The sequence below is a fragment of the Eschscholzia californica genome, unplaced genomic scaffold (genome assembly GCF_041429995.1).
Source record: "Eschscholzia californica isolate CP2 unplaced genomic scaffold, dmEscCali1.0.p SCAF_1, whole genome shotgun sequence".
In the NCBI taxonomy this organism is placed as follows: Eukaryota; Viridiplantae; Streptophyta; class Magnoliopsida; order Ranunculales; family Papaveraceae; genus Eschscholzia; species Eschscholzia californica.
In genome coordinates this window covers 27770274-27793760 of record NW_028238198.1, presented here as the reverse complement: position 1 = coordinate 27793760, position 23487 = coordinate 27770274, and the positions used below count along the sequence as shown (strand labels likewise).

General features: G+C 38.0%; 3 protein-coding genes and 1 non-coding gene across 6 annotated transcripts; 1 reads left to right on the top strand and 3 right to left on the bottom strand.

Moving 5' to 3' along the window:
* Positions 1 to 8155: 8155 nt before the first annotated feature.
* On the bottom strand, positions 8156 to 9811 carry LOC147565713 (caffeoylshikimate esterase-like). Its single transcript, XM_086667986.1, has 7 exons — positions 9693 to 9811; positions 9536 to 9571; positions 9339 to 9432; positions 9215 to 9247; positions 8989 to 9135; positions 8751 to 8881; positions 8156 to 8593 (listed from the first exon to the last, which is right to left on the bottom strand). Exons 1-7 carry the CDS (start codon positions 9693 to 9695, stop codon positions 8348 to 8350), a joined length of 690 nt encoding a protein of 229 aa, XP_086524112.1. The 5' UTR covers positions 9696 to 9811; the 3' UTR covers positions 8156 to 8347.
* A 2516-nt stretch (positions 9812 to 12327) lies between these two features.
* On the bottom strand, positions 12328 to 12401 carry TRNAR-UCG (transfer RNA arginine (anticodon UCG)). The gene has a single exon. It is a non-coding gene; the product is annotated as a tRNA-Arg (tRNA).
* Positions 12402 to 12586: 185 nt separating this feature from the next.
* On the bottom strand, positions 12587 to 16524 carry LOC147565711 (putative pectate lyase 4). The gene is made up of 5 exons (XM_086652214.1): positions 15994 to 16524; positions 14900 to 15251; positions 14581 to 14791; positions 14448 to 14516; positions 12587 to 13312 (listed from the first exon to the last, which is right to left on the bottom strand). Exons 1-5 carry the CDS (start codon positions 16322 to 16324, stop codon positions 13076 to 13078), a joined length of 1200 nt encoding a protein of 399 aa, XP_086508340.1. The 5' UTR covers positions 16325 to 16524; the 3' UTR covers positions 12587 to 13075.
* A 901-nt stretch (positions 16525 to 17425) lies between these two features.
* LOC147565710 (nudix hydrolase 9-like) lies at positions 17426 to 21575 on the top strand. 3 transcript variants are annotated; one of them, XM_086652212.1, is made up of 10 exons: positions 17464 to 17677; positions 17780 to 17854; positions 17965 to 18021; positions 18281 to 18363; positions 19417 to 19475; positions 19779 to 19927; positions 20112 to 20255; positions 20408 to 20566; positions 20929 to 21072; positions 21529 to 21575. In XM_086652212.1, exons 1-9 carry the CDS (start codon positions 17600 to 17602, stop codon positions 21022 to 21024), a joined length of 900 nt encoding a protein of 299 aa, XP_086508338.1. In that variant the 5' UTR covers positions 17464 to 17599; the 3' UTR covers positions 21025 to 21072; positions 21529 to 21575. The 3 variants fall into 3 exon arrangements, with proteins under 3 accessions (XP_086508337.1, XP_086508338.1, XP_086508339.1); XM_086652211.1 differs by lacking the exon at positions 21529 to 21575 and having other exon boundaries at positions 17426 to 17677; positions 20929 to 21331; XM_086652213.1 differs by lacking the exon at positions 21529 to 21575 and having other exon boundaries at positions 20408 to 20557; positions 20919 to 21331.
* The last annotated feature ends 1912 nt before the right edge of the window (positions 21576 to 23487 follow it).

The following is a 23487-nucleotide window of genomic DNA, read 5'->3' as shown; positions in this document are numbered from 1 at the left end:
GATCCCATTTGAATTAACACATGATCTTATTTCACATTTTTAAAACGTTTTCATTTTGAAATTATCACAATGAAAGAAAAGGGCAAAAACGAACAAAGCATTAATTAAGGTTTGAAAGCAAAAATCTATGGGAAAGATGAGTGATCTTGGGAAGAGAGGAAAGATTGATGAAGCAAAATCTATGCTAGTCGAAATGAAGAAAAGGAAGTTTAAGCCTGATGTTGTTACATATAATATCTTTATAAATTACTTGTGTAAAGAAGGTAGAGCTAATGAGGCTTATAAGTTCTTAGTTGAAATGCAAGTTGAAGGTTGTGTTCCAAACTCTGCAACATACAGAATGATGGTCGACGGGTTTTGTGGAATTGGCGAATTTGAGAAAGGATTGAGGGTTTTGACAGCCATGTTGACAAGCAAACATTTTCCAAGATTAGAGAGTTTTTGTTGTTTGGTAAGTGGACTGTGTAAGGAGGGGAAGTTGAGTGATGCTTCCTTTGTTTTGGAGGAGATGGAGAAGAGGAAAATGAGGTTCAATTTGGAGGATTGGGAAGTTTTAGTTAGAGATGCTTGTGAGGAATATAGAGATACTATTGAGCTTTTAAGTGATTTAATCAAACTAGATAGTAAGCTTGAAGGAGTTGGAGAAATTTTTCCTTGAGGATTTTGTTCTCACACTTTGGCTGTTCTGTTATTGTGGTTGTGAATTTGTGATTCTGAAAAATTCTTAGATTTTGATGTATTAGATTTTGAGAACCTGAAACCAAGAAATGTTTGTCAGTTTCATCCGATCCTTCATCCTTGGGTGTCGTCGGTCTGAAGATCTGTCTGTCTTCCCATTCTTGGCTTCTTCATGAAATCTTGGTATGTATTTCCTTTTCACCTTACCCTTTTTTTAATAAATATTCATTTACAGAACAATGTATGTGTTATTTCGACTATGACAATGCGAAAAAATGACCACCCGGTTTCGAACTTATAGTTTATTGAACCCCAAGTTAAGTGCAGTCATCGACTCGAGTACTTTCTGAGTCTTTTGATTACTAAAAATTGCATGTTATAGGTGGTTATGGTGAACTTTAATATGATTCGATCCAAGTTTAGGTTTCTAACTAACCCAAAAGAAATGAAAGACAAAAATACCTAGTTACCTACTCCATCTTATCAGCTCCATCAATCTCCTACTGAATCTCACTAAAAACTATATCTCTCCTTTCTGTCAACCACAGAAATTAAATCTTTGTATATCTTCAAAATATCTAATTATTTTTTACGAAATAATCACGTCACTTATACAAATAAAACAACAAAATTTTGTATTGTAGACACAAAAGAACTAAGAAATGTTTTTGTCACCCAAAAATAAAAATCTCGATTAGTGTTTGATGTGTCCGAGTTTATGTCTTCTTTTGAGTTTTGCATTTGAGATGCTATTAGATAGTGTTTGATGTGTCCGAGTTTATGTCTTCTTTCGGGTGCTCCCGAGCTCCCGAGCTCCCGAGCACCCGAGCACCCGAGCACCCGAGCACACGAGCACACGGGCTCACGGGCTCACGGGCCACGACCCAAAGGCCCAAAGGCCCATAAGCCCAAATAGCCCAAACAACCCAAGTGGCCCAAATAGCCCAAATAACCAAAGTGGTCCAAATAGCCCAAATAGCCAAAGAGACCAAATTGGTTAAAAGGCCCAAATGCCTCACATGTGTGCGCGCGCGTGTGGGAGCTTTCTCTACTCCACCATGTGCTTTACAATGAGTTGTCAAGCAACTTATTATAAGGCACATTTAGTTTCACTAGTTGAGAGATGTGGGACATTAATTGTCTAGAGAAAGAGAGCTTTGAATGCCATCTTACATCTAGAGGTGGACCCCACCCATGTGCTAACTAGAAGACAAATTGTCTTGACTAGTAGTGAGTGGGTGAGGTTCACTTCTCAATTAATTATTAGATGGTAATGGGCCCAACCATGGAATCACCCAAATGGGCCCAACTATTGTCTAAACCCAACAATCCCCCACAAGATGGCTATCAAAGACTTCTGACTGCTAAGCTGGAAGTGGGACATGTACTTAAGTGTTCAATATCTTTCGATTTGAATTGACACATAGTGGAGTGAGGCAACAACCAAAAATAAAGCAACCAAGTGAAATTACTCTTGAACTTGGAGATTTCTGGCTGAGACCCCCACAACACATACGATACCCGGTGAGTTCTGCGTTCTCCGCGATTCGTTCATGTTCATTAAGTAGGCCCTGAACATACCTTGGGACTGGTGAGGTTTTAAGAAGACTGCTGTCTTTCTTCTATAGAGGGCGGCCTTACACCCTCGGGCTCACTTAGGTGATCTCTTTGAGTCTACCTCATCGCAGGCTCTGACCCCTTACTCGGGTCTTGAAATCATTAAGAACTTTGGAAGTTCATCCTCATCATCATCATCAGCAGCTAAGCATCATACAGTCCGTCTCAATAGGACCACCATTACGGTAATGGATATGTTAGCTATCGGTGTATTCATCAAGTCCGTCTCATTAGAACCACCACAAAGGGCTATGAATACATTAAGAGCCTTAGGCTCATCCTCAGGTCCAACTCTGACCCCTTAATGGAGCTCTGCTAGTTTTTACTCTAGCTGACTCCGCTCCACGTCGCAGGAATGGAAAATCAGCACAGGGGCTTTAGCCCCATTCCTTTAGACGTCTCGAGAACTAGTCTCCTCGTTAAGCCTTTAGTAAGTGGGTCTGCCAGATTCTGTTCTGACCTCACATAATCCAAGGCTATTACACCATTTTTCAGCATATGCTTCACTGCAGCATGCCTTATCCTGATGTGTCTTTTCTTGCCATTGAACACATTATTCTTTGCAACAGCAATGGCAGCCTGTGAGTCACAATGAAGGGAAATTGGTGTAGTTTCCCTTCCCCACTGTGGTATGTCTCCCAAGAGACTCCTCAACCACTCTGCCTCCTGACTTGCCAGTTCAAGAGCAATAAACTCAGACTCCATAGTGGAACGTGCTATGCATGTCTGTTTGGAAGACTTCCATGACACAGCACCTCCACCCAACACAAAAACATAACCACTAGTTGAACTGACTTCATCATTGTCAGTGACCCAGTTAGCATCACAGTAGCCTTCCAGCACTGCTGGGAACTTTCCATAATGCAGGCCTAGATCAATTGTGCCTCTTAAATACTTAAGCAGGCGATGAAGTGCTCTCCAGTGTTCTTCACTAGGGTTGTGTGTGTATCTACTGAGTCTATTTACTGCGAACGCAATGTCAGGTCTTGTGTGATTCATCAGAAACATCACACTTCCTATGATCTTAGCATACTCGGATTGTGAGACACCTAGTCCTTCACTCTTCACCAGAGTTGTGCTAGGGTCATAGGGAGCTCTCACAGGATTCACATCATAGGAGTTGAACTTTCTCAGTATCTGTTCAACATAATGAGGTTGACTCAGAGAGATGCCATCTAGGGTTCTCTTGATTTTAACCCCTAGTATAACATCTGCCTCTCCTAAGTCCTTCATCTCAAACTTAGATGACAGAAAGGTTTTTACCTCATTCACATCATCTTCATTGGCACCAAAGATGAGCATGTCATCAACATACAGACATATGATGACATATCCAGACGTACACCGTTTAGAATATACACATGAGTCTGAGTTATTCACAGTGAAGTCATTGCTCAACATGGTATCATCGAATTTCTCATACCATTTCTTGGGTGCCTGTTTTAGACCATAGAGGGACTTCTTCAGTCTACATACCTTACTCTCCTGACCATGGATTACGAATCCCTCTGGTTGAGACATGTAAATCTCCTCATCTAGATCTCCATTCAGGAAGGCCGTTTTAACATCCATCTGATGTATTACCAGGTCATGCATGGCAGCCAACGCGATAAGAGACCTAATTGTGGTGATTTTAGTCACTGGGGAGTAGGTATCAAAGTAGTCAAGTCCCTCTCTCTGTGTAAAGCCTCTGATCACCAGTCTGGCTTTATACTTATCTATGGTCCCATCTGGCCTAAACTTTTTCTTAAAGATCCACTTACTGCTAATGGGTTTACACCCTTTAGGTAAGTCGGCCAGCTCCCACGTATGATTAACTAGGATAGAGTCTAGCTCACTTTTTATGGCCTCTTTCCATAAGCTTGCATCTACTGAAGTTATGGCTTCATGATAAGTCTTTGGATCAGTTTCAATTAAGAAACTAGATACAAACTCATTGTTAAGCCAGTCTACATCTTCAGATAGAAAAGCAGTAATGAAGTCGGGACCAAAAGTTTTCTCTATCCTACGTCTCTTACTTTTCCTAAGTCCTGTTCCATCTTCTACACTATCTGTGGTGGAGATAGATGGGAGCATACTGTTAGGCACTCCTTCATGTGTGGGTAAATCAGTAAGTGACGAATCATTCATAGGAATATTATCAACAGGTAGTTTCAAAGGAAACTCATGCTCAAAGAATTCAGCATCTCTAGATTCCGTTATTGTTTCATCTTCCAATAACATGAATCTATATGCTGCACTATTTTGAGCATAACCAATAAATACAGAATCAACTGTCTTTGGTCCGACACTGACTTTTCTAAAGTCAGGTATACCCACTTTGGGCAGACACCCCCACACTCTTAGAAATTTCAGGTTAGGTGCATAACCTTTCCATAATTCATAAGGTGTTTTGTCTAGCCCTTTGTGGGGTACTCTGTTGAGTATGTGGCAGGAAGATAAGATCGCCTCCCCCCACAGTTCATCGGGTAATCCTGAGCTTAGAAGCATGGCATTCATCATGTTTTTGAGTGTCCTGTTTTTCCTCTCTGCAACGCCATTCTGTTGTGGCGTATAAGGAGCACTAAATTCATGGATGATTCCATGTTTTTCACAGAAGGATTTAAGGGTGTTAGAGTTATACTCTCCTCCCCTGTCAGACCTAAACCTCTTTATTTTTCTGTCTAGTTGGTTTTCTACTTCAGCCTTATAATTCAGAAAAGCTTCTTCAGCTTCATCCTTAGACCTCAAGAGGTAAACTTTCGTGTACCTTGAGTAGTCATCTATGAAGGTAATGTAGTATCTCTTACCTCCTCTGCTAGCTAGGTTTCTGAAATCAGCTAAGTCTGAGTGTACTAGTTCTAAAAGTTCTGTCGTTCTAATTGTGACATTCTTAAAGGACAGTTTCGCATGTTTAGCTTCTACACATATGGGACATCTAGTGTGATCATCAAGATCATCTGCACTGATGATTCCATTCTCTTTAAGTTTCTTAATAGAAGCGTAATTAACGTGTCCTAGTCTACCATGCCATAAATTAGAAGACTCAACGATATAAGCAGAACTAGAAGTATTATTAATTTCTGAATCGACGTTCACTACAAAAAGGCCCCCACTCAGATATCCCTTCCCAACAAAGACTCCATTCTTAGAAATTACAATTTTATCAGATTCAAAAACTAATTTTAAACCAGCTTTGTTGAGAAGAGATCCCGAGATCAGATTCCTCCTTAGGGTGGGCACGTAGAGAACATCGTTCAGAGACAGATTCTTTCCAGAGGTGAGTTTCAGAAGAACCTTTCCTTTGCCCACGATTTCAGCTTTTGCAGAGTTGTCCATGTAGACGCTGGATCCATCGTTCATCTCCTCGAAGGTCTGAAACATCTCTCTGTTTGCACACATATGCCTGGAAGCTCCTGTGTCTAGCACCCATTCATGTTTGCTTTCCACCAAACAAGTCTCGGCTACTGCAGCAATGATCTCTTCAGGTTCAGCGATATTCAGTACAGCAACGTTTGAGTGTTGGTCCTTCCTCTGGTTGCACTGGTATGCTTTGTGTCCTGATTTTCCACAGACATAGCAGAGACCTTTCGATTTCTGGATCTTCGAGTTAGACTTGACTCCTCCAGTCTTACTCTTTCCAGACTTCTTCTTCTTCTTATTAGTTTTGGACCTGTCTTTGTTTCCAGAGGGAACAGATTCAACTAAGTTAGCAGAAGGGGAATTCAAAGAGAGGTTAGCAAACTTATCCTTGAGGCGATTTGCCTCTTCAGTCCTCATGTGACTGATCAACTCCTGAAGGGACATGTTCTTCTTCTTGTGCTTCAGATGGTTTCTGTAGTCACTCCAGGATTGAGGAAACTTTTCCAGCAGAACATTGGCTTGAAGGATTTCACACATCTTCATGCCTTCAGCAAGTATTTCAGCAACCAGGTTCTCATAGACATGAACCTGCTCCATGATGGAAGAGTCATCGTTGATTTGGAACTGTAACCACTTTCCCACGATGTACTTCTTCCTTCCAGCATCGTCAGCTCCGTATTTCTTTTGAAGGGTATCCCAGATATCCTTAGCAGATTTGTAGTTGACAAACAAGTCGAATAACTTGTTGTCCATATGATTCAGCAGATGTCCTCGAACGATTTTGTTGTCTTTCTGTTTTTTGACAACATCACCGTTCGAAGTAGAAGACCTATCCTTAACAGGGGTAATGTCGATGTCGATTGAAGAACCAGTAGATAAATCTTCAAACAGAATATAATCAACTTCGAGTTGTTCGAAGAAGATAAGTAGCTTCTGTGACCACCTCTTGTAGTTAGTTCCATCAAGAGGGATCATCTTTGGCATATCAGGTAGGGTTTTGAGATTAACAGCAGCCATTGATCAGAAAATCACTTTCAAATTGTTGGAAAACTAGGGTAGATCAATGGAACTGTCGGATAGAAAACAACTAATTCACTGTGTCGTGGTATGGAGGCCACTGCCTTGAAAGTGATTTCGGAGTAACCGGGGTGCTAATTACTTGATTCCGATCACTCCCCAAGGATTGACCACAGCTTACTTCCTCTGTCTGCACTAACAGAGATAGTAATGGAGATAACAGAACTCGAAAGCTTTAACAATCAGAAAGAGGAAGATAGCCGAAATTGAGTTGTATCTTTTCTCTCTTGAGTTCGGCCGGTATATATAGCCTCTGAGAAAACCCTAACCGCCTAGGAAACGTGGTAGAGAAGTTAAGGGAGTGGGAGATAAACTCGGAAACTGATTAACCCTAAGCTCCCAAGCACCCAAGCACCCATGCACCCGAGCACCCGGGCACACGGGCTCACGGGCCACGGCCCAAAGGCCCATAAGCCCAAATAGCCCAAACAACCCAAGTGGCCCAAATAGCCCAAATAACCAAAGTGGTCCAAATAGCCCAAATAGCCAAAGAGACCAAATTGGTTAAAAGGCCCAAATGCCTCACATGTGTGCGCGCGCGTGTGGGAGCCTTCTCTACTCCACCATGTGCTTTACAATGAGTTGTCAAGCAACTTATTATAAGGCACATTTAGTTTCACTAGTTGAGAGATGTGGGACATTAATTGTCTAGAGAAAGAGAGCTTTGAATGCCATCTTACATCTAGAGGTGGACCCCACCCATGTGCTAACTAGAAGACAAATTGTCTTGACTAGTAGTGAGTGGGTGAGGTTCACTTCTCAATTAATTATTAGATGGTAATGGGCCCAACCATGGAATCACCCAAATGGGCCCAACTATTGTCTAAACCCAACAACAGATGCAATTGTGTGTGATGTGCCATTTGATGGCATCAAAGATTATCATTTTGTTGAAGTTTTTGTATTTCATTTCAGACTCCTCACTGAAGGTAACATATATCTCAACAAAAAAAAACTAAAGGTAACATATCTCGGTCAGCAGGGAAAAACAGTTGAGAAGTGACAAAGGGGCGTATAGTATATTTATATGACTGTCGCCTTCTAGATTTAGGGATTTTGACCCGGTGATGGGAACCCAATTCAAATAATATTTTTGTAATTTTAAACCTACTTGTACAGATAACCCCCACATTAGAATAGACTAACAGAATTGAATAGATTAAAATAACAAGTGATACAATCAACTCATTATAATAAAATATCCATTAACTACTTACTTTCACCTATGATGAATATTATACTCTCCAATATAAGCTAATTTGTATTTTTTTATTTTGTTGAACAAGCTAATTTGTATTTTTTTATTTTGTTGAACAAGCTAATTTGTATTTTTATCATAAACAAAGTTGTTGACAACTTGACATTAGATTCTTTGCATGTATCATGTATGTATTATATTATACCAGTAAACTATATGCCTAATATATCAGATGATCATATATTTTTTGCCTGCAAATGGATGAGTAATGATATAATGAATTGTTCATCTCCAAATTTCTGTACTCCACTATTTCAAATATGAGAGTTGATGTGTGCACGACCGGACTAACATAAAACCCTCTTACGTGAGACGGTTATGGTTTGTTGTCCCATGGGTTTGACCCCGTGACAAACCCTCTAACCTCAATACTCCTCAAGCCTGCCGTTGGCCGACCAAATCGGGCCCAATAGAATTTCTCTTTTTCATAATAAAATGGAATTGACGAAATACAAGTAACAAATAATGGTAGTAGAATTTTACCTCTTCTCTCTTGGAAGGTTGTTTAAAAGCAACATCAATGATATCTTGGGTTGGGATGATTTTCCATGTTGGTATAACCTTAGAGAGCATTGTTAATATGCCCACAACAAAACTTGGTGGTTTCACATCATCTGCTATCTGTTCAAGATAAAGAGATTTTTTAAGAGACCTGAGTGCTACGTGCACACAGGATTTTGACAAATTTTTTGACTTGGTGATTCATTCACTAAAAGACAAAATTTGACTACGATCTAGACCGTTTCTTTTACAGAGAGAAACAGAACAAGCTAATTACCTTACACATAGGAGCAACCAATACAGCACCATCCCAATAGTCTGGTTTCAATCTATGCAATAATAGAACAACTGCACCTCCCATTGATTCTCCTAAAATATATCTCAACTTTCTTTTATTCTCTCTCCTTTCTGTCAATCAAACCATTAAAATTTTCCAAAAATTGAATTAAACCCATAAAAGATTCAAATTGAATCATAAAAAAGATAACCCAATTAAGTTTCAATAAAAATCTAACCACAAATGCTTGTGAAATGATCAGAACAATCTTTAACAAGATTTTCGAAACTAGGAACATATCCACTCAACCCAGAAGATTTTCCATGGCCTTCATAATCTATCCCATAAACTGCAAATCCTGCTTTCGCCAATCGAATTCCGGTATCTGTATCGAAAAATCTCATTAAATTTTAGTTCTAATCTTTCATATTTATCATAAAGTTCATCAGAGATTTGATAATTACCTCTCATGGAGATACTACATTCCATGGCATATCCTGAAAGAAGAATGAAAACCCAGAGAAATATTAACAGATTGAAGAAGAAATTAGTAAGAATTAAAAGTAGGGTTTTGGTTAAGATTATTACCATGGCAGATAAAAATCAAAGCTTTTGGTTCTTCATCAGTTGGAATCCATTGACATGTAAAAAGTTTTAATCCACGAGGATTAACTATAAATTCCTGTTATAAAATTATGAGAATTAATAAAAATAATCAAAATTAGAGCTAATAATCAAATACCCATCATTGATATCAAACAAAATTCTTCAAAAAAGTTAATCACCTCTTCATATTTTATGGTTCCAATCATCTCTTCAGCCTGAAAACAATAAGAAGAAAAAGAGGGTAAAAAAACAGAGCATAAGAAGGTTAGAAACTTAAAACAGGGGAAGTGAAATTGAAAAACAGAGTTAATGAAGAATGGGTTGAAGGAAACTAACCATGAAGATGAATTCTGTATAGAGAAAGAGATGATTAGAAAGAAGAAGAGAATAAAATAGAAAGTTGATTATTGATAATGAATATATGGAGGAAAGAGATTTTGTTGTGGAATATATAGATAGATAGGAGGAAAGTGGGGTCATATATATAGTATGGTATATTATTGGAGAAGAAGAGTTGAAAAAGGATTAGGGTTAGTTGTTTCTTACATTCAGAATCATTATCTTATTTTTAATGACTCAAATCTCAATCCTCTAAATATAGATTTGTTGAAATTCTAATTTGGATTTCAAAGATTTGAACTTGAATTTAGTCCACTATTTTGACTACTACTAGCACTTTAGATGAAAAGGAAATTTCTTACTTCCTACATAGGTATTATATAGCCCTTGATCAATTTTTAGGGGCGGACTTCCAACATAGATTTTTGGTGGGTGATAAATTTGAAGGAGAAGATTGTTGGTTTTTAGAAACATTGTATGACTCTTTATAGGTGCAGCCGACGAGTCGATCTTTATGTTTTTTTTTTTTAATTTTCAGAGGACTTATTAAAATCAATTCCTTCTGTTTGATTTGGTTGGGTACGCACGAATTCTACTGTAAAACATTCGTATTTCCTTAGAAACTTATCTAGTGAATCTGAAGCTTTAAAGCCTCAGATGAGATCGTGTCCTCTACAACTTTGCAGAGGAGAGTTTTACTACATTTCTAATATTTTAATGATTTTCGGACTTCCCTTAAACTCCAATGCTATGTAAATCATATAACCGTAACAAGCATCATAGGAATATTTCATCAAAAAAACAAGCATCATAGGAATATTCATATAGGATAGAATTAAATAGAACGATAAGAATGAAGATAGTTAGAGCATCTCCAAATGCAACACTCAATTTTTGAAACCATTACTGCCGTGTATGTTTTTTAGAGTTTCTTTTTTCAAAAAAAAGAAATTCTTTCCAATGCAAAGTTCAATTTTGGATCTCTAAGATGATGTGGATGTATTTAAATAGAGATATATCAAGAGAACAATCTATTTTTAGAGTGTCCACTTGAGATATCTCTATTGTCCAACTTATAGCTTTCAAAATTTAGACAAATAAAAATCAAATCTTCATATATATTCAAAATAACTAAAAGATTTTTTTACCAAAATTATAATGTCACATGAGTAAACAAAACAACTTTAGAGATTTGTATAGAGACATGCAAAAATTAGAGGAATTCTATTTTGCCACGTAAGAATGAGAATCTCAAGCCAGACTTGATATAGAGATTTTTTTTTGTTGCAAGTGATACAAAGGTTTAATAGAGTTTTGCATTAGAGATGATATAATTATCCAACTCATCAATATATGAATTTCAACTAACAGAAATCAAATCTTTATATATTTTCAAAATATCTAATTATTTTTTACGAAATAATCACGTCAACTTATACAAATATAACAACAAAATTTGTATTGCGGACACAAAAGAACTGAGAAATAGTTTTGTCACCCAAAAATAAAATCTCGATTAGTGTTTGTCGTGTCCAAGTTTATGTCTTCTTTTGAGTTTTGCATTTGAGATGCTATTAGATAGAAGTTGTGGATAGAGTCTCGTGCCACATATGTCATTTTCTAGAAAGAACATGAGGTGATAGTATTTGATGGGTTTTTTTTTTTTTTGTTGAAAGGACAATATTTGCGATGGTGACTTTTTCTTTTGTGATGGTCATTTGTACTTTTTTTTTTTTTTTCTGAAAGGACTTGTACGCGGTTTAGGGTTTTTTCTGCTTTTATTGACTTTAAACATGAAACTCTGGTTTTTCTCATGTGTTATTTTGATGTGGCATCTCCTTGTAGGGCCATCCGGTGTGTGGTTGGATGGGTAAATTGCCTCGACCCACCAACTCAAAAGAAAACGAGTGATTAGCAAATGAAGTTTGTAGAGTGATTAGCAGATGAAGTTTTTACTACCAGGTAAAAAGAAAATCTAAATTAATCTGGAATCCACTTAAAATGGGGTGATTATCTCTTTGGAATATGGTGGCAATTATACATAATCTATTGGGGAAGAGAAGGGATACAAATTATTGTGATTTGTGAAATCAAGTCCATTACTTATTAGGTTATATTCTGCATGACACAACTGATAATTCATAAATATTTTGAGTTAATAAGTGTGGAGACAGATGCAATTGTGTGTGATGTGCCATTTGATGGCATCAAAGATTATCATTTTGTTGAAGTTTTTGTATTTCATTTCAGACTCCTCACTGAAGGTAACATATATCTCAACAAAAAAAAACTAAAGGTAACATATCTCGGTCAGCAGGGAAAAACAGTTGAGAAGTGACAAAGGGGCGTATAGTATATTTATATGACTGTCGCCTTCTAGATTTAGGGATTTTGACCCGGTGATGGGAACCCAATTCAATAAATGTGTTTGTTGTTTGGTCAGGTTGGATCAAATATTTTTCATGTCAAAGATTTGTAAAGATCCCATTTGAATTAACACATGATCTTATTTCACATTTTTAAAACGTTTTCATTTTGAAATTATCACAATGAAAGAAAAGGGCAAAAACGAACAAAGCATTAATTAAGGTTTGAAAGCAAAAAAAAAAAAGAAAAGTTTGAAAAATTGAAGCGACCACAGTGGGAGTCGAACCCACGACCTTTTGATCCGAAGTCAAACGCGCTAATCCACTGCGCTATGCGGTCTTTTGTGATAGTGCCATAGGTTTCATATTAATAACCTATTCTTTCTTCAACAAGTGATTCTTGGACACCCTAAACTAAAGTTTAAAAATACGTTTTTACGCCTCAAGTCGAATGGTCCTCGCAGGGTGAGGCAGTGCCTCGATGTGTAAAATTCGAAAAGAAAGAGTTAAAGACAATGGCATCGATTTTGTAAAAAGTCTATTACCATAGCATAACAAGTCCGCTTAGCCTAAAATACATCCATTTTTCTCATGGCCTAAAATACGTACACCTCAAGGTGCCTTGAGACTGCCTTGCCTCAAGGCGTGGCTCGAGGCATACGCCTCGTCCGTTTTTTCAAACATGGCTCGCAACTTCATCTTAAGAGCAAAGAATTGTTCGGAAAGATTTAGTCCTGCTCTTGCAGAAGCACATCAAACTCATCGCTGATGGGTTGCATTTGATACTAGCTCAAACACGCAATCACAGGTATCATTCTGTTCCAAACTTATCAAACCAATTTTTTGACATCAATTATGTTACATTTTTCATAACTAGAAGATGCAAATCCTTCTTATTTGAGTTCACAACAATCTAACTTCATCTTTTAGCAACTTAAAACACAACCAAAAAGTAAAATATCACTCACGACTACAAACAGTAAAATATCGCTCACGTTAAACCATTTAAAGGTTTTAAGCAATCACAGTGTGTTCAGTGGGTCTTGGAAGTGACTGCCATCCGGTACAAAGTTTGAGAACCTCTTTAAGATTATCACACGGAGCTTCAACTGTCCATGCTGGGTAGAACTCACTAGGATGAAACACATTGATTTCAGAAGCTCCTTGCATAGGACACGGTTGAGCTCCATTTAGAAAGATGTCTCCTTGTGATATTATATGGCCAGACGAGGCTTCTTCTTTGTCTGGTGCCTGCATTTAATACGAACAATATCAACCATTTCATAGCCGTTCGACGGAAAAAAAGTTATCTGTAAGAGTAGATTCTATTAAAGAGCGGGAAAGGTGAAAGCAGAACCACTTAAAGAGTTGAGGTTGGGATAGTAGTGGTAGAACTCCAACATTGAAGTGCTGGATTGCCCACCACAAAGACGTGTAAAGATGAAAATAGCGAAAGATGAACGATACTGAGATATAGGGAACAATGCATATTAACTAAACATGGATATCATTACGTGTAAAGATTAAGTCCTATATAGTTTTGCTCTCGGGTATGTTTTGACGATCACGCATTGGCTGTGGAAGGGGCATGTTAGTAGTTCATAAGCGGGTCGAGTGTCTCACCTCTTGAGATAGGTGGATTGTTTGGATAATGCCAGAAGAAGAAGGTGCTCAATTTATGAGTGTGAGGGAAATCCTTACCCTGTTGAGCTACCTTTTGGGTCAAGAGAGAGGTCCAAGACCACCTTACTGTGGGAAATGACAAGTCTCCACCCAACAGTCCATCAAAGTTAAAACAGAAAATACTATATGTGGTGCAGATATGGTTGAGATAATCCATATTAGTTGTAGAAGGGGTAGATGGTTAGTTTATAAGTGGGGAAGAAACCTCACCTCTCGAGCTTTTGGGTTGAGATAGGCCCAAGACCACCCAACTTGATAAACATTTTTACATTATACAAATAGACATCAACCTAGAGTGGAATTTATGGTCCTAAAATGATTTTCTGCAAGTTCCGATTTACATACAAAATCTCACATTATACCTACCGAAATAGAGAGAATGTCTAACACGATTAACAAAGATAAGCTAGAAAAAGGACAAGTCATGTTCGAAGCATGTATATATAAATATGCAACAAAGTGGTTGCATCATTAACAAAAATCAGAATAGTAACACAAATAGAATGACAACAAGTTCGCCTTTATGGTTCTTGCCTGTATATACAAACCTAAGCCTCTAAAACGCCACAAAATGACACTGTAATTATTAGTTTAGGGGTTGTTGTTTTTTCAGAACGAAGCAGAATAATTTATCACGTACATAAACAATAAAACCATAAGCAGCTATGATGAAGTAGTATGATTGAAGTACGACAAAAATTACCTTCTCGGTATAATACTTAAATGTCTCCTTCTTCTTTCCTGCTTCATATATGTTGCACTGGGAATATATCTGCGGAAAAATATAAGTTAAGAGGACAAGCTGAATATTGAAGGGAAAGTTAAGATTTTGATACCTGTGATTCTACACTAGCACAAACAGCATATATGCCCCAATCTCTCGTGTAATTGTTGTATAAGTGAACCTTCCCATATCTAACACGAGGATGTCTCTGTCGAGTCCCATCAAAGAAACAGTGGTGAATGGTAACTCGAATGCATCTATCAGTAACGTGAGTAGGATCTGCTCCGATAAGCATCGTCTTGTCATGCCGAATAAAATGGCATCTGTAAATACAATAAACTTTATCATAAAACAAAACTAAAAGCTTCTCATATAAACTACTTGCAACTACAGTTCTTAATTCCATAAACTGGGGTTTATCACCTACCCACCTAGAAATAGTAATATCTGTGCTCTCTCGTGTGATATCGATTAGCCCATCATCATAATCACAGAGACTGCAGCGATCTATCCATATATGCTTTGATTTAGGTTTAATTTGAATACCATCAACATCATGTCCTCTACCGCCTTCAAACTCTAGATTGGATATGATCACGTGTTCACATTCTTTCAGCCTTAGACCCTTGCCCGTGAACTTTATCCTTTGTCCTCGGCCATCAATTGTCTTATATGACGAAACGGCCAAGTAAGATGACAGATGAATGGTACCTGAAACTTCAAATACAATCCATAGAGGTTCTTTTTTACGGCAACCATCACGAAGTGATCCAGGTCCGTCATCTACACAAACCCAAAACAGGAAGCATTTATAAGGAAACTGGTGCCACCATCAAATGCTAGTACTGAAAAGAATACTATTTTAGCATTTCCAAAGAGAATCCAAAATGCGAAATTTGAACCTACAAATTATTTATCGCATACTCGGTAAAAATCATATCAAACAAGTAGACATATGGAAATCCTTAGTTCTCTCATCCTGTCTATAGTCAAAGTTCCACTGGTCCGAACTAGCTTTGATCGAAAAACAAAATTATGTTTTGATCCTCTCATCCCACTACTAAATTCAGAAAAACAAGAGAACAACACCATTAAAATGTTCTTCTCCCTAAGTCTCATCATATCCATTATAATCAATGATTAGTTTCTGAAACAATACGAAATTTAAAAAAAAAAAACAATAGCTTGAAACCCAAACCCATATTTTCTCATTTACATACAATTTTCATGTATAAAATAAAAAAAAAATTTAATTTTGAGTTCTGATTCATCAAGATATAGCTCAATTGAGCTCTGAAAGATACCAAAATCAAAACCCTAATCCAAATCATTAGAAAAAGTAAAACCCAAATTGTATGACAAACTCAGAAGAACAAACAATCACATTCTCGCGTTGAATCTAAAAAGGATCAAGTAGAACCCTAATATCTCAAGATCATAATCATTTTCTAAACATTTCAGAACCTCTAAAATTAAAAAAAGAAAAAGAGAGAAATGAAAGAAAAGGGTGTGTATGTATATATACCAGCTAAAGTAGTGACATGATAAAGAGGTCCATTGAGACCACCAATGGCGAACCTACCAAAACCCTGAGCTTGACCAGCAAGAGCTCTCAAATTACAGTCAACATGAGCATAAGGCAAAGATGATGGTGACATGTTAGAAATTGTAGTAGTAGTAGGGTATTCCTCGTTGGATTGAGAAGAAGATGAAGAAGGGTTTGGTGGTGGTGGTGGTAATGGTGGTGTGGGATTTATTATATAAGAAGAAGAAGAAGGAACTCCAAATGGTATTTGATTGTTGTGAGAATGACCGTTAGTACCGTTCCGACTCCTTCGACCATGAGCGGCCCCCATTAATACGGCCTCAGCCTGCTGGATATCACTTTTGTTTGTTGTTAGTTTCCTTCCCCTCAAAGAAAGTTAAGTAACCGACACATCTTCTCTCTCTCTAAGACTTGAGTTTGAAAACCCAAACTTTATAACTTGGACCTATTGTTATATTCTTCAAAAACACCAAAAATATACTTTATTTTCTCTGATTTGTTTTTCTGCTTCTACCTAGTGTCATGGACTGTTAGGGCGACCCGACATAGTACGTTCAAAACACATAAGTCGAAATGCAATATGAATTCCCAACGAACCATGCGGCGCTATGCACTCCCGCACAGTACACTGCCAACCTTCTCGAACATCTCGGAGCATATCGACCATCAAGTCATCTTGGTCTCGCCAATAATGCGACATGACACCACATCGTCCCAACATACGAGCATAGCTCGTACCGTCTCGTATAACGCTTCCTTGAGTCCTAAACTTTCTCCCATCATAAAGGATACCAACAATAGTGCCAAACACACCAAGCCACATATGTGGAGCTTGCCATCTAGTCTCAAACATCCGGTACACACGCATCTTGACTTCCATCCGACCATTGGGCATAGGAATATCCATCGTGCCATAAGCTATCTTAGCTCCCGTATGCCCAACATAGCACATCAAAGTTTGGCCCCTTGAATAGCTAAATCCTTCCAATGGTAGAGGCTAGCATGCAACACAGGCCAACTCGCCACGAGTACATGAAGTCCAACTCCCAAAGGAACCCGAAGTAACCTATCTCCAGGTACCGTCCCGTGTCGGCTCCTATGACTATGTCCTCTAACATATGTTAGGCCGACTTTGTGGGTTGCACCACAAAGATGCTCACTTTCGTGCGCACTTGCTAGGATAAGCGAATGTTCCATCCATAAGGTCTTGGCATATGCTGGATGCATATGAGGAAGGGAGACCGCCCCCTCCTATAGTAGCGAAGTTTTTGTTTTGTGACGCTCTCGTCTTTGTTCTAAACTTAAATGCATCAGACACTTTCCGTGCATAGCATAAGGAAGCTTTGGGCCCTCATCGACCTCGTCTTTGATCCTCGAGACATATATGCTTTTGTGTGCCATCCTAGCAAACGTCATACCATAAGTTTGTCCAAGAATATGGTCGTAGACACTAGGCAGGGCATCTAGTCTTGTGGGAAGCACACATTAATCCGGTCATGACCAATTTTCTGCGGACTAAAACCAATTTTCTGCGGACTAAAACCAATTTTCTTGATTTTGTTTTGGTTAGAAAATAAGATCAGTTATGGATTCTGATAGAACCGATAATTCTCCTCTCTACAAGCTTCTCTTAACATGCCCCGCTGGTCTTTCCCCATCTCAGGTTAGTATTTCCCCCCACCCCATTTTCTCTGTTCAGTCCTTAATTCTGTTTTGTTGTTTTTCTAAGGAGCTAATCTTTACTTTGTTGATGAACAATTTGAAGGTTTGTGTCGATTTTAGTCCCTCTTATGATAGAATTCCTCATCCTGGTCTTACTCTAGAAAACTCCATCACTCAGGTAAACCTACAAATTCTTTTATACTTTTTCTCTTTCTTGAATTATTGAAGAACATTCTTCATTATCTCACTATGATCTTTCATTTTATTTTTGGGATTTTATTTCTATAGATTTGGGATCAAAGGGTACAAGAAAACCAGTCTTTCTTCAATGGCACAAAGTTTAGAGTATGTGATTTGTTCCTATTTTCAGCTTGATTATTTATTGCCGCTGATTTCATATTCTTATTCTAGGGAAACAATTTGGTTTATCCAAATCAAGGTTGGACGAATAGGTTTGCTGCATATGTCTGGTTCCCTTATGTCAAGTATCATTAAATAGTAATAGATGGGGAGACTATAGTATGGAATTTCACATTTTTCACGAGTGTCATTTCCGTGGGTAACTCATTACGTAATTCATTTGTTTGGTTTATTCATTTTACAGTACGGAGGCCATTCGATACGATGTAGACGTAGTGAGAACGAAGAGCCTAATGTCTGTTTGCACCTCCGATTGACGGATTACAGGTATCTATCTTTGTCCCTTCAAATGCTTCGAGAATTACTTCGTTAGTTAGTTCTGAACTATTATATGTTATTTAGGCAGTAGTACTTGGCAAATTTCATTTTCCGCAAGAATTTTGATCCTGTATATTTGTTAGCTGTCCATGTGCAGGGCCTGATAGAGTAGTAGTCTAGCGTGGTTGATGCCTTGTGTTTTTTGAGGAACTAGGTTAGTAGGTTCGAATATGGTCAATATACACTGATTAGCCCATGTGAGTCTACCCATTGGGTAACCTATATAAACAGCCCGTATGATAAGTTTGTGGTCATATAACTGAAAAACCAATTGGCAACGAGTGTAAAGGACATAGATATTATATTCTTCAGCGCACTGGATTACCCTTTTCTAATATGAGACTATTCTCACACGCCCCTCACACCTCACATGTGGCATTCTTTGAGCCTAATATGGAGCACGTGTTGCCATTGCGCCTACCCCGTGTGCCTTGCTCTGGAACCATGTTTAGTTTGCGCCCATCCATCTCAAAACCAATTGACAATGAGTGGACAAGACCTATATATTGTATTCTTGGTTACTAGAGATGTAGGACTATTTTTACCCTTATGTTCTGATAGGCTGTAAACCGTTAGTCAAAAAGGTACATGAGACCAAAAGGAGGTGCGTATAATGTTGATTTTATTTTGAAAATAGTCACTCACCATTGGGATCTTTAGCACGAGAAGTTGGACTTTCATAAACTTTAGTCCTATCAAATCGGATGTTGAGTGTCAGCATGGTGAAACTTGAAAATGTCGAGAAAAGTTGCCTTGTTTGTAGAAGTTTCAGTATTATTATCTGTGTGAAAATTATTTACTAGGAGTTCAGAACATGATTAAAGCAAGAATATATACATCTCTTAGTATGTTATTGTACACTATAACATATACATCTGTTAATAGAGGCTAGTTCACTACTACAAAGTCTCTTAACGTCTTATCACTAGGGTTCTCTTCCTATATCGCAATGGCTGAGTTTAAGTTGAAATATAGTAATTCATAGCACTATTTGCTTTTCAGAACTTTTGTTGGCACAAACCTAAGTGCTCAGTGGAAGAAGTTTCTTGTTCCTTCAGAAGGTAGTCTGCACAACTTAATTCAATTATGGCTCAGACGTCTTTACATTACGAGTGCTTATTCTGTTGGCTGCAATTGACATGGTTTTAAGCATTAGTCCATGGTTGGCATATTCTTATTTCACTTCGTTGTTACTTATATAGATGAACTATCTGAGAAAGTTAACTCGTCTTTGTAGAAGCACCCATGTAAGAAACGCCGATCTGGAAATGAGTACATTCACCATATCTATTTAAAATGAATGTTATTTTACTTTTAACTCTTATCTTTTGTACTCTCTAACTATATTTAGTACTGATTTCCAGATGACTCTGTTCGGTGTCAACACACATCAAGTCCATTGGGTAATGGTGCAATTGTAGAAACCACTGATAAAAAGATTCTTTTGTTGCAAAGAAGCAAGAATGTTGGCGAGTGTCCGGGCTACTTTGTTTTCCCAGGAGGCCATCCAGAGGTATCTCACATCTGTGATGATTAAGGTGCTGTTTGTTTTTTTATTTTTTCAGATCTGAAATCTGAATTGGGTTCCAATTCAGATTTCAGATGTTTGTTTCTGATTTTGTAAATCACATTTTATGTGTCCATAATTCATTTCATCTTGAGATAATGGTCCTAATTTATTTTGTAACGTTTTGCAGCCCAATGAAATTGGAATTTCAACTCATCAATATGAGCAAAAGATCTCAATTTCGGAGGATTTAAACATGAAGGTTTCTCAGGAAATGTTTGATAGCGTTATTCGTGAAGTTGTTGAAGAAATTGGAGTACCTGCACCGTCTCTTGTTAAGTTACAGAACTTTTAGTAAATTTATTTTTTGTGGTAGATATGCATCTTAATTCGTTTTCCATCTATGGGTAGAAATCAGATTAAAGATTGAAAATTTATAACCTCCTTCACTCGATTTCTGACACAGATTTTTCTTCTTGGTTGCAGAGTGATATTGTTTTTATTGGTATATCTTGTAGAGAGTTAAATGTCAGACCGGCTGCCTTTTTCTTCATGAAATGTAGTCTTGATTCCGAGGCAATTCAACAACTATATTCAAGAGCACAAGATGGCTACGAGTCTACTCAGCTTTATACTGTATCACAGGTTAGTGCATATCGAAGTTTCAAGAACTAATACGTCGATTATGGACTATATATATATGTATGTATGGGGAGTGCCACTACACTCACTATGTCAATAGCATAACTAAGTGGCACTCTTCCGCACCAGACATTATATGTTCACTTTTCCGGTACTGAACTTTAGTGATTTGAGAGTTTGGTCCACATGGTGCAACATGGGTGACTCTTATATGGAAAAGAAACACCCTTTCTTTTCCCTCTCTCTCTCTCTCTCTCTCTCTCTCTCTCTCTCTCTCCCCACCCACCCCCCCCCCCCCCCCCCCCCCCTATATATGTATATATATATATATGTTTGTTATTACTGATACGGTTAGGCAATTTCAGAGTGAGTTGGAGAAACTCACCACTAAAATGACTGGATGCCACTTGGGTGGGTTCGCTCTTTACAAGTTGATGACAAAAGCTGTTAAGAGTACGTAATGCAAGAGGCCATGGAGGAATCTACTGCATCTCTTATCAACTTAAAGGGTACGTACGTGACGGAAGTCTCTTAGCTTTTACTCTCTTAATTTGGTTTTTCTTCTGAAATCCACTAGAGATGAGATTATAAATGTTCATATATAACATAAGTACTTCTTATTATATTTTTTCATTGTTCCGACTTCCGAGAACTTGTGGCGGATAATTAGATACTCTTGTTAGATACTTAATTATCACTTTGGATTAGGAGTTAGGACTATGATGTTGCATTAGTTACTTTCTTAATCAACAAATAATTTCTGTTTTATGTGTTTGTGTTAGTTTGTTTACACCATTATCAACATGAACAGTACTCTGTGATATAATATTTGGTATGTACGTTATACATTATCAACCATCATTCATCCATTTTCAACTCTTTGAAGTACGGACGTCCCCAAAAATCTTGAGAGCGAGTGAGAGAGAGAGTTGTTAACTTCTGTGGTGTGATGGAGACAAATGCAGATAAATGAAGAAGCGAAGAGATTCTTGAGCTAGGTCGAACTAGGGGTGGGAACGAGGTCAGGGTGCGTTGTCTGGGCCTAGCAAGATATCTCAAGTTCAAAAAGGAAGCCAATGATCAAAATGATCCAATAAGAGGAAGTCTTTGGTTCTAATGTTATGTATAGGAAGTCATTCTGGCCTAAGCGGAGTTGTGTTGTCAAACAGGCCCGAAATCCGAGTCCGACCCATTTACTGCGAGGCTGCTAATGATGGACCTTCAATTAGAGTTCAACAACATAAACGTTGAAGAATAATGTCATTCTATTTTGTTTATGTGATGTTTTGTTTCAATGAGGCATTACCAATAATCTCTGCGCTACTGCTTACCTCTCTACCTTCTATTGATGAATTTCTAAGGAGTTCACCCACGTCAGCCCTATTTACTATGGGTCAAATTTGAGGAATTCAGATAATTAAGATATGGTGTTGGTGGTGCAGGTATAGTGGTGGTGGTGGGGTTGAAGCTGCTCTGGTGGTGATGGTCGTGTGATGGTGGTGGTGAAGCTTGTCATTAACTGGAAATATGCAGGATTAACAAAACAAATGACAATAGCTCTTATTGAGCTAGAGCATATTACCCAACTCAATACCAAACTACTGAAATTGCTTGCAATTTGACGACCAAATTAGCTTTATTGGCATTGTAGCGGCATGGTTTCTTTGACGACATCAAATGATGCTTACTTCTGTTCCACATGCGTCTGAACGTATTCTATGTGTTAGCTTTCTGACCTGATTGTTTGCATCTGTGAATTCGTGAAAACTCAAGTGTACACATCAAATTACAAATCTTATGAAAGACTTCAAATGTAACAGTTGTTTGCACCTCAATCATTAGTCAAACATTTGGCTCTGAAAAGTTTTATAGGTTGATGCGCTTCTTTTTTCGATCATTTCCATTCTAACATCACTCGTTTCATCTCTGCTAAGAGCTTAAAGCGAAAAGATACCGACTGCCTCTAATCTCTCCGACCAGAGATCATTTTCCTGAAGAAATTTTGGTTTCCCAGTTTTCTAACCAAAAAATTCCCTCGCTTTACTATTCAGTCCTCGTCTTCATATATGTGGTTAAAGCTAAGGAGAGTTGGTATTGTTGGTCTTTTTTGATATAGTCTAATGCTATTAGCGAAATCTCAGATGTCTTACAACTAGCATCAACTACGTAAGATTGCATGAACAAATCTAACATGAATAGTGGGGCAACCTTCACTAAAGTCATCAAGGGGCGGGTCCATCAGAGCCTTGCCACCTGAGCCCTGACGCGGGTGGCGGCATAAGTCTCCTAGGGGCCTTGAACCCTGATTTGACTTAGAGACGAGCCAAGAAAAGAAACTGAGTCAGCTCTAGTAAAACTCTGTTTTGGGTCTCGGAGAAGTACGGGAGATATGCGGAAACCAACCCGACACATTGAGCTCCATATACTCCCTCGAGGCATGGGAAGGTGGATCTTGAAGGGGGGTTTTCTGGTCAAAGGCTCGGAGCTGAGAGATCACCAGAGAAGAGTTCGGTCCCTCGAGCTCAGAATAACCTGAACATATGTGGAAGGCTAGAAAGAGCCAAGGATCCACGTTGATACACAAACTGTTATATGTTAAAAGATTTGTCTGTGTCATAAGATAATCTTACGTAAAGACTGAAAGAAAGGCCTATAGTTCTTTAAGTAGACAAAACTAGTGGTGAAGATAAAAAGAATGTATTACTACAAATAGTTTTGCTATAAATAAGTTAGTTTGTAGGCTGAATTGTCAATTCAAATGAAATAACATCACATGAGCAAAAGAAGATACATAAGATAACTTTGTTTCATTTATTTTATTTACGACATTGATAGACACATAACATTGGCATACTCTTGTAAGAAAAGCAAGTTATATCACCAACCAGTCTTGAGACGAAAATTTATTATTTCGTTAACTTCAG